Below are 18,560 nucleotides of genomic sequence, written 5' to 3' on the forward strand. Positions count from 1 at the left end.
TGCAGCCATCATCACTACACTTCTCACTAAACGTAAACAAAACAACATTGTCTGTCTGTGAATGCTCTTCCTGTTGTCCTTCACAATAAAGTGTCCCCCTTTACTTCTTCCCAATGCGTGACATTTTACTCAGAAAAATAACACGAAATAGGTGTAACAGAGGCAGCGCGATGACGGTCAGGCAGGTTCATTTGGACTGAGACTGACTGTCAGTCGGAGGCTGACGGCCGGGCCCCCGCGGTTCATATATTATACAATTTGCAAAATACCCAGCGTAGCATTTGGGAAGGCACAGCCTCCCCTGGCCTTATTGACCCGCCGCCTATGGGCGCACTGTCAATGAATGGTCTATTTTCAAACTGTTTTCATATATAAGGCGCACCTGACTATAAGGCGCACATAATAGACGCTAATAGACGCTTGCGTTATGCATCCAACAGATGGAGCTGTGCTAAAGGGAATGTCAATGTCAATGAATGATCCATATAAAAGGCGCACTGGACTTTAAGGCGCACTGTAGTTTTTTGAGAAAATTAAAGGCTTTTAAGTGCGCCTTATAGTCCGGAAAATACGGTACAAGGTTTCCACCCGACACCGATGATTATTCTCACAAGGATGAGGCCTCCTATCTCCTCTTCTCTCACCTCCTCTTCCTCCTTCTCCTCCTCCTCCTCCGCCTCCTCATCTCCGCCACTCCCTCCCTCCTTTGTGTGTGTGTGGGTGTGTTTGTGTGTGTGTGTGTGTGTGTGTGTGTGTGTGTGTGTGTGTGTGTGTGTGTGTGTGTGTGTGTGTGTGTGTGTGTGTGTGTGTGTGTGTGTGTGTGTGCGACTGTGCGCGCACGTGTTTTCTTCTTCCTTTAAACGGTTTCACACTCGCCCCTGCCGAGATTCATTACCTGGCCTAATTATAAAAGCAAATGAAATCAGCCGCAATACATTATTAATGGAGAAAGCGCCATTAGGATTCATTTGCAGCGTTTGCGACAATGTGATATTTCTCAAAGTGTTTTCATGCCTCATGGAGGAAGCCAGACACACAAGACAGATAAGCGGCAAGGTGTTTGAATGTGATGGAGATGAGAGGGTGGGGATGCGGGGGGGTTGGGGGGCATTTGGACATGGTAGGGGGGATGGGGGGGTGGGGGGCAGCACCGAAAAGCAGAGAGAAAGAAAGACAGAAAGAGAGAACCGAGTATAGGGCTGGGCAATGAACCGAAAATATATTGAACCGATATGCAGAACTAACAACCCACTTAATCTTGCTCTTGTAGGTTAATCGTGGAGCAGATTCTTTAAATAGACCATATATATACACACCTGTATGTGTGTGTGTGTGTGTGTGTGTGTGTGTGTGTGTGTGTGTGTGTGTGTGTGTGTGTGTGTGTGTGTGTGTGTGTGTGTGTGTGTGTGTGTGATATGGAAATTCTTGGCCGACACCAATGTTTAAAATAACAATTTAGCTGATAACCGATACTGATACCGATATTGGTTTATGTATTTATTTCCCCGTTTTGTGCCAGAGAAACAAATACACCTTCATTATAAAAAATAACTGAATAGCTGAATCTACAGCTTGGTAGGCTGCAGATAACGAATACACCAACATAGCCAGCTCAACATAGCTTATCAACAACAGATAAATATCAGCTACTGCCATTGGTTAATGTCAGCTTTATTTGCTGATACCGATATTGACCGAAAACTGCAAAATATCGTCCGCTACCGATAGCTGGGCCGATACCTATGGTGCATCCATTGTGTGGGGCGTACAAAAAAAATGCCTGTAGAGTTGGGATCCGCACCTGGCACTCACAGCCATTTTTCGCTTAATAAGTGGCTTCGAAGCAGGTCTGTATAAAACAATGGGCGACGGCACAGCTAGTCCCTTCTTCGTGTTAAAACCACTAAAAAAGACAATAATTGTCACATCACGTTATCCCAGACAATAATGTAGTCTCATATCAGGGTATAATATTGTTACACAGCTCAGCCAGAGGACAGGGAATAGCAGGAAAACTAATGCAGAGAAAGAGAGAGAACCGAGACAGATCAGAAACAGAGAGGGTCTGGGAGACGTTGTGGCAGTGGGGGCAGGGGGAGGTCCTTTCCACTTGAAGAGGTATTGATGCCATATTGGATGCAGCCTCCTATGAACAGGTGTGGGACTCAACCCCCCACTACCTGCATGGCTACCCACTCATACCCGTGCGTGCGTGCGCGCATAAGTGCGTGCGTGCGTGCGTGCGTGCGTGCATGCATGCGTGTGTGCTTGTGTGTGCGTGCGTGCTTGTATTACTGTAATTGTGCTGGCCAAATGTCACCACAAGTTTGTGAGGACAAACTGTGAAATTGTTGTTTTATGGTTAAAACGTATATATACACATTTAAATTTGCACAGTATGTAATATATATACTGTGTATATATACACCGGTATATACTGTATACTGTATATCGTCGTTGTCGGGTGAAAACCTTGTATGTCCAAAACCGTTCGTTTTGCATTTACCATTTTTAAAATGATTTAAACTAGTGAAAACAGCCAATCTACAAGCACACAACGCCTCGCATCGCGAGGCGTTGTGTGCTTGTAGATCTGCTGTTTTCACTACTTTTGTGCGACGGCCTTGTATAATGAAGCAGGGCTTAAAAACATACACATTTAAAACTTGGAGATACGAGGTTTCTGCCCGACAGTGACAACATATAGTTATACACTAGGCGATAGGATTAGACATTTGGAGGTTAGAAGGATTAACGGTTAGTGTTAAGAGTTATACTTGACTTACAGTAGTTGTGCAGTAATGTGCACCTCTGTCATGCACCGAAAATGACCGATATACAAGCTCACAAAGTTTGACGATACGCTCTTTTCGGCTCAAGGGTTACAAACCTCAAGGTACAAACCTTGTAAAGAAAACTATAAAGAAATTGTCCTAAAATGTTGATATCCTCACGCAAGTACAGTAATACAAGCTTGCGCGTGAGTACAGTATGTGTGTGCAGGTACACCAGCCATTAGCCCCCCCCCCCCCCCCCTCCCCACCTCCCTCAGAGCGGCACACAGTCACTGCTGCCACCCAGAGACCCCCACCCTGGCAGTGTAAGCCAGTGGTTCTCAACCTTTTCAGGCCGCGACCCCCAAAATAATCATAGTTGAACTGGGGACCCCCCCACCCTGACGAGCACTTGGAGTTGTAAGAGTTGAGGCATTACAACACAGTTCTATTGTGAAAATAGCAGATCTACATGCTCACAACGCCTCGCGTCGCGAGGCGTTGTGAGCATGTAGATCGGCTATTTTCACAATTTCTGCCTCAAATATTTGACAATTTGTCCAATGTTTAATTTGTCATTTCAGAGGTATTAAAACGTCCTTAAATTGTCACTTTAGAAATGTGCAGATACCCTCTATACACTTACATTTTATGTTGGTTTGTCTACTGTTGAGTAAGAAAGCAATGTTGCATATCAAGTTACTCCTCTGGGGACCCCCAAAAATTATTTGGGGACCCCCCTGGGAGTCCCGACCCACAGGTTGAGAAGGGGTTCTCAACCTGTGGGTCGGGACTTACAACTGTAAGCGACAGAGACCCCCACCCTGCAGTGTAAGCGACAGAGACCCCCACCCTGGCAGTGTCAGAGACCATGAATAAAAATGGACTTCATGGTGGAGGTGGGAGAGAGAGCAGGGCTCATAATTATTCCTTTTTAAATCAGTTAAAGCCTTTTCTCAAATATCCCGCAGGAGGCGCGGGGTTAAAAATCCATTTGTGGGAAGTGTACCATGACAGCACCATGAGCCCGTCTCCCTGGAGACACGCAATATGACAGTGGGTGGTGTGTGTGTGTGTATGTGTGTGTGTGTGTGTGTGTGTGTGTGTGTGTGTGTGTGTGTGTGTGTGTGTGTGCACGCGTGTGTGCGTGTGCTTGCGCACCTGTGTGTTTGCACCAGTGTGTTTGCAAAATCTGGGAGTCAGCAGAGCAGGCAGGCTTACACACACACACACACACACACACACACACACACACACACACACACACACACACACACACACACACACACACACACACACACACACACACACACACACACACACACACACACACACACACACACACACAGGCAAATACACAAACCACTAAAAGAGTGTTTCTGTGTTTTTTCTTCGGGGAGGGGGTAATTTTTACATTTCAACAGCAGGGATTGTGTGTGTGTGTGTGTGTGTGTGTGTGTGTGTGTGTGTGTGTGTGTGTGTGTGTGTGTGTGTGTGTGTTTTTAAAGGTCACTAGGTAGAAAATGTAATATCCAAGCTGCTCCGCTCCATGAAACTGAACAAACAGCATGTAAATAATCACAGATTAGAGATCGTGAATCGACAAACCTCAGAGAGAGAGTGTGTGTGTGTGTGTGTGTGTGTGTGTGTGTGTGTGTGTGTGTGTGTGTGTGTGTGTGTGTGTGTACGCATGATGTGTTTGTGAGTGTTTGTACAAATGTCTACAATCTCTTTTCAGCCACAAACAGCCAAAATTGATGATCAACACAAGCCAAGGCTTTAGAAAAACAAAGCCGATTCTGAAAAACAATTTGAAAAGCTATAAAAATGTACATCAATGAATAAATATGTGTGTTTGATACAACACTGTCCCCTGTGATGCTGATCACATTGTCATCGATATAGAGTCACATGTAAACAGAGGAGGACAGAGAGTGATAAGGCCAGTAGATAGGAACAGAAAACTACAACCCAGGGGAAAGAGAAGGAGGAAGAGGAGGAAGGGTGGAGGAGAAGGAGGAAGAGGAAGGGTGGAGGAGATGCTTTACCTTCACACCGTCCTGCCAGACGTGCTCCTTCTGCAGCTGCTCTGCTTCCCTGGCCAGCTTCTGTACACACACAGACAAAAAAAGGATTGTCAGAGGACAATGATGTAACACAAGGTATGAGAGACAGACACAAGTATAGACCCATTTATCAGAGCGGCAGCCTTTTTTGTTGATTGACTCTCACGCTCTAACATCACTGTGATGTCATGGGAACCAAATCCCTTTTATGCCCATATATGGAGATCCCTCTGATGTCATCAATATTAAGCCCATATCTGTGAATGCCAATATATAATCACTGTGATGCCAGATGGCCAAGACATGGCACGACCTCGCCCTTTTGGGTGAGGTCGTTTTTCACCTTTAGGCGTCTTACTGGTTATTTTGTTCATGGTTAACAAAGGTTTTTATAGCTCAGGTTTAGCTTAGCTCAGCTAGACTATATCTGCCATTGCTAACACAAGGCAGCAGAAAGGGTCTAGGGCTGCTCAGCTCTGTAAATCCTTCTCAACTCCTAAGTCGTGAGGAACTGGCCCATTATGCAATTGTAGGGCGTATATCACCTTTGTGCTACTCTGGTGGTTGTAGGGGAGGATGTATCACCTTTGCCATTTCCACTGTGTTTGTATCGTTCCAATTTGTGTTTCTGGGGCTACTCTGATTGGTTGTACAGTAGGTCTAACCAATAGAGTCCATTTGAAAAGCTTTTGTAACCGCCCCCGGAATAATTGAATTGCTAAACACCAGACTAAAGCTTTTGTAACCGCCCCCGGAATAATTGAATTGCTAAACACCAGACTATGTCCACGCAGTGTGATATTGTCAGGCTATGCGAGGCTAGCTCAGGTTGGCATCAAGGTTATGGCTAAACATGTACATTCGCAAACATGTGTGCAAGAGAGACAGACACAGAGACAGAGACAGACTAGACTCTAGAGAAATGAAAGCAGCTGTTGATGAGCTGTGTATAATTGTAGAGGTTGAGGCAGTGCAGGAGTGCACTGCTGCCATGTACGCCCTCTTCCTTAACTCTTTTACTGCCAGATGTTTTATTTATTTATTGGGTCTGGCGCCAGCAAAAAGCGGCTTACCTTTGCGACGTTATAGTAGATAGATAGACATTTATTTATTTATTATTATTTTTATTTTTTTGGATTGTGCAACATGCACTTTGGCAGACCAGGCACCAGAGGGCGGCGTCATGCAAGAATTAATGTGAATTTTGCCATCCATTGAGACCAGTCTCTGGCCACAGAGCCACAGGGCCAGAGAAATCAACACGGAAGAGAATTGGTCTCCGTTGATGTTAACGCATAAGGGATTTTTAAGACCATCACTGCGGGCGATGTGATTACAGTACACGGCGGCGCGACCCCTCATCAGCTTACGGACATCAACAAGGTAAACGAACGAACGGCCGTATTGGCGCGACGCGACACAGAGAAATGGGGCGAACGGGAACGTCCGTAGCAGTAAAACAGTTAAAGGCCAACTTACACCCTGCAAGAGAACATCACCCAGGTAACATCAGGTTTCCACCCGACGTTGTTGTCAGGTGGAAATCTTGTACTGTATGTCCAAAACTGCTCGTTTTGTATTCATCATTTAAAAAGAAATATATATATATATGAAAATAGCCGATCTACAAGCACACAACGCCTTGCAAGGATTCCACCCGACAGTGACAATATAAGCTGCAGTATAACAGCATGTTTTTGTAAAAAAAAAAAGGAAAGAAAGAAAAAAGATACAGTTAGGACAATTGACAGGGCATACTGTACTATTAGCATTAGTATAAAGCAAATACGGATTGCTACTATATTCTGACAGTATTTACGTGACAGAAAGCTTAAACCAGATTTACTTTCTAATCAAAGCACTGTACAGCAGTGCTATTGCTTGCTTGCATTTAGAATATTTTGACCTTGCCATTACCACTGTATTTACAGTAGTTGTAAAATAAACGCAGCGTGCTATTTATTATCGTCCCGCCGGGTTAAAACATCACATAACCCGTGTCCATTGATGTTGAATTATCATAAAAATATCCCTCAACATCCACACAGCATTCCCCGAGTACAGTAACAGAGGCTTATCTCTGTAGAGGCTTATAGAGTCATAGACCACTCATACGGCATCAAGTCACCCGAATATGGCAGAGTCCACACCCTGGAGGCTCTCTCTCTCTCTCTCTCTCTCTCTCTCTCTCTCTCTCTCTCTCTCCTCCCTCTCTCTCTCTCCCTCTATCTCCCTCTCTGTCTCCTTCCCCTCTGTGCCTCGGTATCTAGGTTCCCCCAGGCCCCTAGGGGGCGATCTGGTTCACATCCCAGAATATTCTGTGCAAAGGGCTCTATATAATTACGAACGCTATTTGGCGTGCTGCTATAAGAGCACTTAATATAATATCTGGTGCTACATTGTTAAGAACCGTGGGTCCCCACGGAGCAAAGGGAACGTGTGACGTCACACGCTTGTCACATCAAAATTGGACCTACAGTATGCAGGACTCTGCTGCATGGTTTCCTCCGCCATCGACCTGTGAATGGGTGACTGTGAAGTGCCTTTTAAATCGCTTTGAAGGTCGAAAAACTAGAAAGGTGCTATATAAATACAGTTTAGGGATATTAAAAAAAAAGATATCATCAAATAAATTTGGGGTGTGACGTACTTCAATGGCGACAGTCAATCCCGTGATTTCCAAATGTAGTTTCCAACACCATACCGGGTACCATCGCAGAATTTATTATATTTTCTCCAAACTCAGACGGTATCAAATATAACTAAATATCACAAAAAGACTTGTTTTAAATTCACTTTTTGTAACACAGTACTTGAGTGAATTAAAAGACGCCATGGGATTTTGAATGAGAGAAAACGTGATCCATGGAACATGTTTCTGGCGTCAGGACTGCTGTCTATCTGCTACTGCAACCTAATTTTCTAAAGATAACGACAGAAAGCTGTACCATACAATAGGTGTTCCACTGCGTCTGTACTGTATGCTTGTGTATTGTGCATGTAATCAACCGAATGGGCTTCAAGTAATGATGATGGTTAAAAAAAGAAAAAGATTTCATTCATTTCCTAATGGAATGTTGGACCACTGGAACAATGAAACGAGGAGCTAATTGGCCAATTGAAATCCCCAGAGAGTTCAATAGAAACGACATTAATTGCGCGACATCCGTTAAGAGCGGGTCATCGCTGATAAAGGCCACTGCCGAGTGGTAATCTCTCGTGGCGATATTAACACGACAAAATTTTTAAATTACAGATAAAACATGAAACATCTGAAAAAGCAACCTGCTTTATTGAGAATTATCAAACCATTTAAAAAGCTACAATCCATACATTTTTTTGTGAATTATTAACGGCTATTTTGACCCATCTGTGTCGTATGATAATACAACATTTGTCTTGCATTGTTTGGAGATGATCTCCATGCCTTTCTACCGAGGATTTAGATCAAGGCTCTTCAACAGGGGGTCCAGTACCCCTAGGGGGTCCTCAGAGTTACTACAGCGGGCCCTTTGTGTTTTTAAATCTGGAAACAGATTTCAACATTTCGGTGTTGTTCTGGCGCCACATACAGGGGACCTATTTGCCTATTGGCTGTCGCGGCCCCCCAGACAATGGGGGGGAAGGGGGGAAAAGAACTGCATTAGAGCCAATCGCAGGCGAGTTTAACGCTCCTCCAGACTATGGGTTACAAACGGCAACGGGAGCCAGTGAGAAAAGACTCTGCAGCTGTAGATCGGCTATCATTCTTTGTGTTATGCAACCAAATGTTTATGATACAGAGAGAATCATACACCTTCATTGAAACGTAGTATGTACAGTAGGCCTGCAGCTGGCTAGCCTGCTTGTGATAAATAAAACAGAACAACGTGAAGCCATGTGACTCTTTTTTTTTAACTCGAAAGTCGGGGGGACGAAGATGTGCTATTCTGTCCATATTGGCACTAAGCTAATGTAACGGCGACCATGGTTGGGGATATAATATGAGAAGTGTGGAAAACGTCATCAGACAAGGCAGAGGTAAGAAACACTCCCCCCTTCTTCATCAATTTGTACATTACTTGTCTTCATTCATTTCAAGTGTTAGCTAGCCGTTAGCAGCTAACGTGCTAACGTACAGATAAGAGTAGAGATTACAGATCGCTATGTCACTAATGACTGTAATGAGCCCTTGTGCTCGCATTAGCGGCGGTGTGCCCACTCGTCTGTGGTTAAAATAAAAGATACAGTTTCGCTACTCACCAAAACAAAGACGGATTTAGAGAGTTGAAAGCCTACTTTACTTAGTGGGAACATTCAAAGCCCCCCACGTCACGTCTAAAATACACTTTTTATCCAGAGAAGATAATATTTCACCGGAAGGCAAAATCTGGTCAATGGACATTTCTATTGACAAGATCTGTAGAGGGCGGTGTGGAGTAACTAAAACCTCCGGTAAAAGTTTTTTTTTCTCTGGCCAAAAAGTGTATTTTAGACGTGGGGTGGGGGGATCTGAGGATTCCCACTAAGGAAAGTAGGCTTTCAACTCCTTAAATCCGTCTTTGTTTTGGTGAGTAGCGAAACTGTATATTTTATTTTTACTACGGATGAGAGGGTGCGCAGCCTTTCCTGCCTCGCAAGGGCTCATTGGTGACATAGCGTCAAGGAGAACTCATTATGGATCAGAGCTGGTTATGAATCAGCGCCCGTCGCCGTAGCGTAATAGTTTCAAAGTAGAAGGATACAAAAACAACTTTTTATGGACGACTTTGGGGTAAGTAAGTGATTTGAAGGAGGATATATATATTGATGAAATGAATAGTTTCAAAAACGCTGTGTTATTCTCCGCATGGAAGACAGGCTCATGTTTCTCTCCTCCTGTCCTGTTCTCGCAAAAAGTACTCAATTGTTTTACTTAAGTAAAAGTATCAATACTGCAATATAGAACTACTCTGTAAATGCAGTGGAGTAAAAGTACAATATTTGGATCCGAGATGTAGTGAAGTAAAAGTATTGGAAATTGGAAACACTCAAGTAAAGTACAAATACCTCAAGTGTACTTATAAGTACAGTACTTGAGTAAATGTACGTAGTTACTTTACACACCAATGTAAAACCAGAAAGGGCTAGCGTTTTCCACGCTTTTTTCCACCACTGGAAAAATTGCAGCATTTTCTCTTCTCTTTCTTGTTAATTCCCTCAATAGAGTTTAAAACGACCAGTTCTACCGGAGCTAGCATTAGCCATTAGCCAAACTGTGGACAGTGGAGAGAGGAGGAAGGAAGCGTGTTGCCAGACTTATGGGAGAGAAACAAGCAAAGTGGTATATAGATCATAAAAAGTGCGCTCCCCTCCTTTACTGTATGGTGAATTGACAACGTAGTGTGTTTGTGTCAGCCGAGCCCAGGGACGGATTAACCCCCGCGAGGGCCGAGCCCAGGGACGGATTAACCCCCGCGAGGGGCCCCCCTAAAAAAGGGCCCCCCCTAAAAAAAAATTTTTTTTCAAACTTTTTTTTTTCAAAAATATTTTTTTTTCAACCTTTAAAAAAAAAAAAAAAAAATCAAACTTTTTTTTTTTCAAAAACATTTTTTTCAAACTTTTTTTACACTAACTTCAACACACCAATCCACCAGATTTTATATTGACTGTGTGTCAATTCTTGTTTTCCTCTTTTTTATAATAACCACTGAACCCTAGAGTCCATATTCTGAGAACTTTAACCAAAGATAGCAGATCTACGAGCTCACAACGCCTCACAGCGCGTGAGCTTGTAGATCGGCTACACCAAAGAGGTTTGGTGTAGAGGGGGAAAAAAGTACAGAGTGAAAGGCCAAATTTATTGTATTGACGGTTCAAGTGGTTAAATATCTGAAAACACAAATTGACATGAATCCAAAATACACTGATGATTGTGCTGTCAAACAATGAAACTATATGGAATCTATGAACAGGTTGTGAGGGTCCAAGGTGGAGCAAGCGGTGCCTCCATCTTACTGGTACCTCAAACAAACTGTAACATATACACTATTATGTATTTTTCTTTTTTCTTTAATGTTCGACGGGACCAACATAGGAGCGCTTGGGTGAAAGTGGTTAATTTGTGGCACAGTGGTGCCATTGATTCCTCTAATGAGTTTGTGAATGTGCATACACTATCTCTCGGTGACTGTGACTGTTCCCACACACAGTACAGGACAACGATAATTACACCAAAGCAGGTCTTTTCTTGAGGAGTATATACCGCTTGGTGAAAGGCTACAGTACATCCGCCCAATCCTCTCCCTCGGTGCGTCTACCAGTGATCTACGTTATGATCTGCCCTTTCATTCTCTCAGCTCTCTCTTTTCCTCAGCCGTTTAATCTGTCAGTAAGGATCTCTCCCTCTTTGTCCCCGCAGAAAAATCCATTTCTCTCCCCCTGAGAGTAGCCCCCACGTGTCTTTTCCCTCTCCGTTCTCCGTTTTCTCCAGCTGCCGCTACCTCAGTTATTCTGCCGACACCCCACTCCCCCACCCCCCCACCAGAAGCCCACCATTTTCTACCGGGCCCCATATCTCTGCTCTAGCAGCTTAATGCAGTCCCCCCCCCCCCCCCCCATTCCCCTGCTCCAAAACAGCCATGCGTCTCTCCGTGTGTCTTCCCCCTGCCTCTGTGTTGTTGGGGCCCCACAGATGGATGGGCTACACAAACAGCCCATGAATCAGAGTGAGAGATGTGGGATGGAGGGGACCAGGGATATATCATCAGTGTTGGTGGTGGTGGTTGGTTGGTATTATAATGTTGGCTGGTGGCTGGTGAGCGGCTTAGAGCCGGTGGATGAGCGTCCTAGTGAGATACAGCACCGTGTGATGGACCTGGACACAGATAAGGCCAAGCAACAGCTCCAACCCCCCACATACACACACACACACACACTTGTTTGTATTACTGCTACTTGTGAGGACATAAAAACTAAAGGACGGCGTCGAAGAAAAGTAGTCCAAAAAGGGTGTGACGCCGGCACAAAACTAATTATAAATCAGGTATAACTCTAACCCTAGGCACGGGGATACTACACACACCAGGTCCTTGTAGTGGTGCCAGCTCACGGCAAAATACTCTCAATAGTAGTCTTAACTAGTTGTGTGCCAAGGCCACAAGAGGGCGCCAAAGTGCCAGACATTCCCTCGTAGGCCTCCAGTATAACATACGGGTACCCACTAGAGCTGGGATCGGGCCCATTTTTTCTGTCCGACCCGAACCTGTGTCCGACAGTTTTCTGTCCGACCCGAGTCGACGTCCGAGCATTAATCATGAAAAAGCGTCCGACCCGAGCCGAGGCCCGAACCTTATGTTTTCAACGCTTTTTCGCCTCGTTTCTTTTTCTTTGAGGAAGCCACTGATTTACACTCACTAGCAAACGTGTTATAATGTGCAGTGAGTGCATGCAGCGTGCCTGTTTGTTACCCTTAATAATATTAAGCCACATTGTGGCTTGTGAAAGTGTTTTAAATAATTACACAAGTAGGCTACGTTAGATTATTAAATAATAGGCTATAACGTGCACTGCGCGTCCGGTGACTCTTGTCTGACTGCAGTCAGTGACTCGATCGCTGCAGTCACACACTTAAAATCCTCTTTTACAAACTGTTAATAAAGTATTCACACACAAACCTTTTCCACATGTTCAATCAATATCAAAATGTATTCAGTCTTACCAGCATAGACGAATCTGACATCTGCTTTTAATATCCAGCGTCCACAAACGGCCAGTCCACGGCCAGTTGGCCGTCTTTCTTAATCAAAAACTATTATTAATCCAACCATTATGGTTTATGGGTTTTAGGCTAAGGCTACATTCAACATCGGACTTTTTAATTATGTCTGCGTTGACAACTACGTTGAAATGCGTCCATACCGCGGCGCTGATTTCCCTCTTTCGTTTTCAATTGCTTTAAACTTTACCGTAGACAAGTTAACTTTTATCTCGGCTGGCGGCAACATTATCTCTCACTCATTCGCTTTTTCTTCTCGTGTAGGCCTATCTGTTTGTTTGTTTGTTTGTTCTCTGTCACATATGATATGACACTCCGTCTCCCACTTCCTTTTCCCCATCAACATGTGTGCATGGTTGTCAAGACAACGCACTGAGCGTACTAGCCACGTGCAGTGCACCAGAAATACAAGGAAATAGCACACACAGAGACGATAGTTGTATCGTTTTACACTTTATTTTCTATGAATCAAAATTATGTCCGACCCGAATCGACGTCCGACAATTAATTGTGAAAATGCGTCCGACCCGAGCCCGAGCCCGTCGGGCTTGTCGGGTCCCGTCGGATTTCGGTCGGGTATCCCAGCTCTAGTACCCACGCAGAAGTGGATTGGGATTTCACTGTGAACAGTGTTATGAACATGAACCGGATGAAGAGAGCTAACAGTTAGCTATAGGCTTTTTTTTTTTTTTTTAAGCCCGATTTGAGGCTATTTAGCCGCAAAAAAAAACCTTTTCGCTTCCATAGGAACACAGTTCAGAGAAAATTACCTCTAAAGAGGTAGGCCTCCGATTAATTAATTCATTTTATTAAAAAAGCCGGACTAGTTCGGGATCGGCACCCCGGAATACGTCGCGCCGCCGACAGCATAGATGGAGTAAAAATTGGGGGGCTCTAAACTTTGCATCTGGCCATTTTCAATGGAATAAATCGTCGCACCACGTAGAATGGCTCGTTGGAAAGCGTAGGACGAGCCAGGACCACCCATGTCTCTACAAGCAGCTCAGGGTAAGTAAAATAGCAAAAAAAATATTGTATTGTATTGAAAAAAAGCCGAACTTGTTTGGGATCGGCACAAGAAGGGTTAAAAAGACAAAAAAAGTGTACAATATTTATTTTAGGAAAATCAACATTTCGGCAGCCAACTGCCTTCTTCAGGGTATACAGAACACAATGAAAGTCACACATAAATACGGTGCCGGAGATAGATACAACCAATCACATTGGATCTAAAAAGACAAGGGTTCTAACGAGCCCTGTGATGAGGGCAATTGGGATCAGGTGTTGTCTCACATTCCCAGGCAATTAGGGAGGGGTTATACTGTACCTCATAAATAACCATAACACTAACCCTAAACATAAGTGAGCAGCGGGCTAGACTGGGAAGCTAGGCTAGTAGGGGCTAACTCCTGCTAGCGCAGACGAGGTTCACCACGCGGCGGAAAAATCTTCAAACTTCACCTTAACTCCGAGGTGGAGAAAAAACAGCAGATAAACGGCTGGGCAACAGTTGATTATCGAGAACAAAACCGTCGCTTAAGGGCCGGGAACACAGTTTAGTGTATGGGAGGGGCTCACAGTACATGTACAGTATGTAGCAACATATTTGTCAATTTGCTAATTTCTGATTTGTTAAAAGTGCTAAAGTGGTAAAACTCGAAAATACTGGAGATTTTTTGCTGTTGTTCAACGGGAGTACGTCACACGGACGCGGGCCCGTGGTTTTATACTCCCGGAAGGGGACGATCCACGGGTCGTGATCGACAACACCCGCCGCCAATGGAAATTTCGATGGCTGGTATTTTATGTGTTGGCATGTAAATCTAACTCTAAACATCTTCTCACAATGTGCATTTCAAAAATGTTACTATAGTTGTGGGGACATAATATGACCCTCACACAAGTAAGCACGCACGCGCACGCACACACACACACACACACACACACACACACACACACACACACACACACACACACACACACACACACACACACACACACACACACACACACACACACACACACACACACACACACACACACACAACACAGGAAATGACACCACGGCAGGGACACTGACGGTTATCTCGCACACAGAGGGACGGTGTCCTCTGGCGTCATCATGCCATTGTAACTCTGACACAAACTGCATCACGTTTTATCGGGCCATTTGTCAGCGCGCCGGCCCTGCAGGCAAGGTCAAGAACCATAAACACACGCCCGTAATGGATAGTGGCATGAGAAGCACCTACGCGACGTCTACCACCATAAACATTGCATGGAACAGGGTCGGGGTATTGTATGAAAAACACAATAGGCAACGGAAGGGTTTGATTTATTAAGGGGGGAATCTTTGCTTTTGATAACCCCCTCTTCCTGGTGATTCAGTTTTCAATGGCCGGTGGGCGTGTTTTATCCCTGCTTCTGGTTCAGACTGAATTAAATACATCAATGGTTCTCAATGTAGGGTCCAAGGACCACCCCGGGTTAAAATGGATTGGTTTATAATTGTATGTACAAATATGGAGCCTTATACGGGTCCATTTACAATTTTAATCCAAAGCGACTTACAATAAGCAGGTAATACATCAATATAATAAGCACGCTAATGTCAGTACATCAACAATAATATAACAAGGCATAGGAATATCAGCAATAACATACCGGTAGGTAGACCATGCAATCAGTAAAAAACCTTTCTAAAACCTAAAAATCCTATCTTCATGTATGGTCATTGAGGGAAAGGGAGTGTTACAGAACTGCTATGGGTTTGGTTCCATTTGTACACTCTAGTTAAATAAACAGTGAGGATTTTACAGCATGGATTGGAGTTCCAGAGATTAAAAAAAAAAGAAGTAAATGGATGGCCTAATGCAGTGGTTCTCAGACTTTTAATGTCAAGTACCCCGACATTGATATGTACTGTATTTTTGGCCGTGGATCCCCTATCTGAAAATGAAAAAAAAGGTCCTTTCAAAAATAGCAGAGCTATCTTATGTATAAATGGATAAAGTGGTTAAAATTATTATGCTGTATTAACACATTTTACTGGGTGGGGCGTGGGGACCCACTGGTACACCCCCAAGGACCCCTGGGGGTCCACGGAACCACTTTGAAAATGACTGGCCTTATGCATATCAGAATGGGGGCCCTCGGAAAAAACAAAAAAAAATAAAAGAAAAAAGGTTGACAATCACATTGAAATACATTGCCTTTCCTTTTGGGAACTGTAGACTTGTCTGATAGGCTTGATATTTATGTTTGATAATGCTGCACGCAGTTTAACAATTAAATAAATAAAGTATGTTAAGGAAATGTCCCCCCCCCCTCCCCTCCAGAACAGAGATAGAAGTGTCAAGCAGACAAACCGGCCTCCGCCTGCCAGCCTTCATGAAGAAAAAGCCCTTTTTGCTTTGTGACTGCGAACCCCCGCAAGACAAGAAGACATGAAGAAGGGGGGGAACGGATGGACGGGGACGAAGTGAAAAGCTCAGCATGAGGCGATTAGGATCTTTAATATTCATAACTGTTCAGTTTGTGCTGTTCTGGCGGCGAGCAGTTTAATCACTCAAAGTCATGTTATTTCTGGGGGAATGACAGCCCACCAGGGGCGGCGCTGCGTCACGCTGGGGTGAGCGGCCCCCCGTGGCGCAAAGAAGACAGGTACAATTTCAAACACATTTCCGCGTGAATATTTCAAACATGATCGAATAGAAAATATACTCATACAGTTTAGATATCTTTTGATGTATCTAGATACAGTTTATACCAGTGTTTCTCAAACTTTCACATTTCAAGGTCTCCCCTTAACTCTGACAGCATACAAATGGAACCAAATGGACCCGTTAAGTTCCGTTTGGTTCCATTTGTATGCTGTCAGAGTTACAGACTTGCATGGGTCAATTTAGACCCCCATTGAGGCACCCACAGAGACCCTGGAATCCTCTTTGAGAACCGCTAGTTTATTCCACTGATATATATATATATATTTTTTTTTTCTGTAAAAAAACATATTTTAGCTCATATATTTTGAAATGTACCGTATACATTGTGTTTAACACACAAAAATACTTTTAAAATCCTCCATTCAGATGTCCACCATTAACCTATTATTAAACTACAGTATCACATTCAGATGTGTCCACAAATAATTGTAGCTATATTATATAGTATCATACATTTTTGTTTGGGAACCAGTGATGTAGAGAGTTAAACTAACACTAGGGCGTTTTGCTGTGTACACTGTGTTGTGTATACCGGTATGTTGCTGTGTGTTTGAATGAGAGAGCTCTGGAGAGAACAGAGTGTGGTCTCTGTGTTGGAACTGTAAAGCCTTGAAGGGAGGCAGTTATCAGGCTCCAGGTGACCCCTGCATGGCTGTGTTTGTGGAGGGCTGAAGCTCACCCAGTGGACCTAGAAAACACTGTGCAGTCGCTCTGTTGGGGTCATTTAACCTTTCTCCACAACACTGAGGTATACGGTAGGTGGCAGCTAGGGAGCCATGCCAGGATGCTGCTGCTGCTATTGCTAGCACCAGGGCTGTCAAGATTATGACAGTCACATTTTACATGACGATTAATTGTCACTCAAATAATTGCGATTAGCGATTTAATTGTGTTTTTGTTGTTGACAATTAACATTTCTGTCTGGCTTGTAGTCTTTGAAGTTGCACATGGCAGATATGACACATAACCCAAATATACAAATAACGCGATGCGACGCGTTGTGAGCTTGTAGATCTGCTATGCCCACTATTTTTTTAAATGTTTGAACATATATAAACATTTTTCAACATGTAAACGATTATGACGATTATGTAATAATTGTGACAGCCCTAGCTAGCACTTCCAACCCCAACCAGTAGGATATCGTTGCTGTCAGGCAGAAACCTCTTACAGTATCTCCATATTTAACTGTTTTAGTTTTTATAAAAAAAAAGAATAATAATAATAATCGTTGGATAGGATTTTGTCGCTCTCCATGTCGCTGTCCATGCTGTATTGATGTGGTACCATAGGAGAGATGACAAACATTGATCAAAATATCAATTCTTCTACATTCTCTAATTGAGTAGACGTCTTGTACATTACGGTAAGTAGACCTATGTACATTACGGTAAGTAGACGTCTTGTACATTACGGTAAGTAGACCTATGTACATTACGGTAAGTAGACCTATGTACATTACGGTAAGTAGACCTATGTACATTACGGTAAGTAGGCCTATGTACATTATGGTAAGTAGGCCTATGTACATTACGGTAAGTAGGCCTATGTACATTATGGTAAGTAGGCCTATGTACATTACGGTAAGTAGGCCTATGCAGAGGTTTAACAATAATGTAACTCTTGAGAGCATACAAACAAACCAAATGAACCAAATGGTTTCATTTAATGCGGCGTGTATACGTTTGGGCATTAATTAAGAAAAAGTATATAGATAGCAGACATCTTATAATAAGATATAAGGTTTCTGCACGACAATGACAATACACAACAGACACGTTTCACATGCAAGTCAGTCAGCTTAATTGTCAGTTCTTTAGCAGTCAATACATAATGAGACTAGCTGATTGCTGCTACAGCATAATCTTATTTTGATTACATGGATATCATGAAGCATTGGGAGTAGTCTGATTAGCATGTAAACGCTAACACCGTAACAATTTCCTGTGACGTATGTGGCGCCTCTTTCCAGGCCTGCCTGTGTGTGTGTGTGTGTGTGTGTGTGTGTGTGTGTGTGTGTGTGTGTGTGTGTGTGTGTGTGTGTGTGTGTGTGTGGCAGTGTTGATTTTGTCTACTAAAACTTGGATTTTTGGATAAAATCAGAAGGAGTAATATCAAAGAATGTCTTCTATATAAGTCTGCCTCCTGGTAGTGCTATAAAAGGCAGAAGTGAAAAATGCAGGGCAATCCTGGTCTCTCTAGGGAGTGCGCATACATAGTTTAACACTGATCGATGGAGTTATAGGTAAAAACTAGTGCT

General features: G+C 43.5%; 1 protein-coding gene across 1 annotated transcript in view; it reads right to left on the reverse strand.

The window, feature by feature from the left end:
• The window catches only part of cacna2d2a (calcium channel, voltage-dependent, alpha 2/delta subunit 2a), a gene marked incomplete at both ends in the record, with an annotated part of 322,235 nt that overhangs the window by 165,867 nt on the left and 137,808 nt on the right, over positions 1-18,560 (reverse strand). The window contains one exon of the mRNA XM_080728771.1: positions 4,823-4,882. Coding sequence (XP_080584897.1) covers positions 4,823-4,882 — 60 coding nt within the window. The remainder of the gene's footprint in view (positions 1-4,822; positions 4,883-18,560) is intronic.

Source organism: Nannobrachium achirus, assembly GCF_963921795.1.
Source record: "Nannobrachium achirus genome assembly, chromosome: 6".
Classification (NCBI taxonomy): domain Eukaryota; kingdom Metazoa; phylum Chordata; class Actinopteri; order Myctophiformes; family Myctophidae; genus Nannobrachium; species Nannobrachium achirus.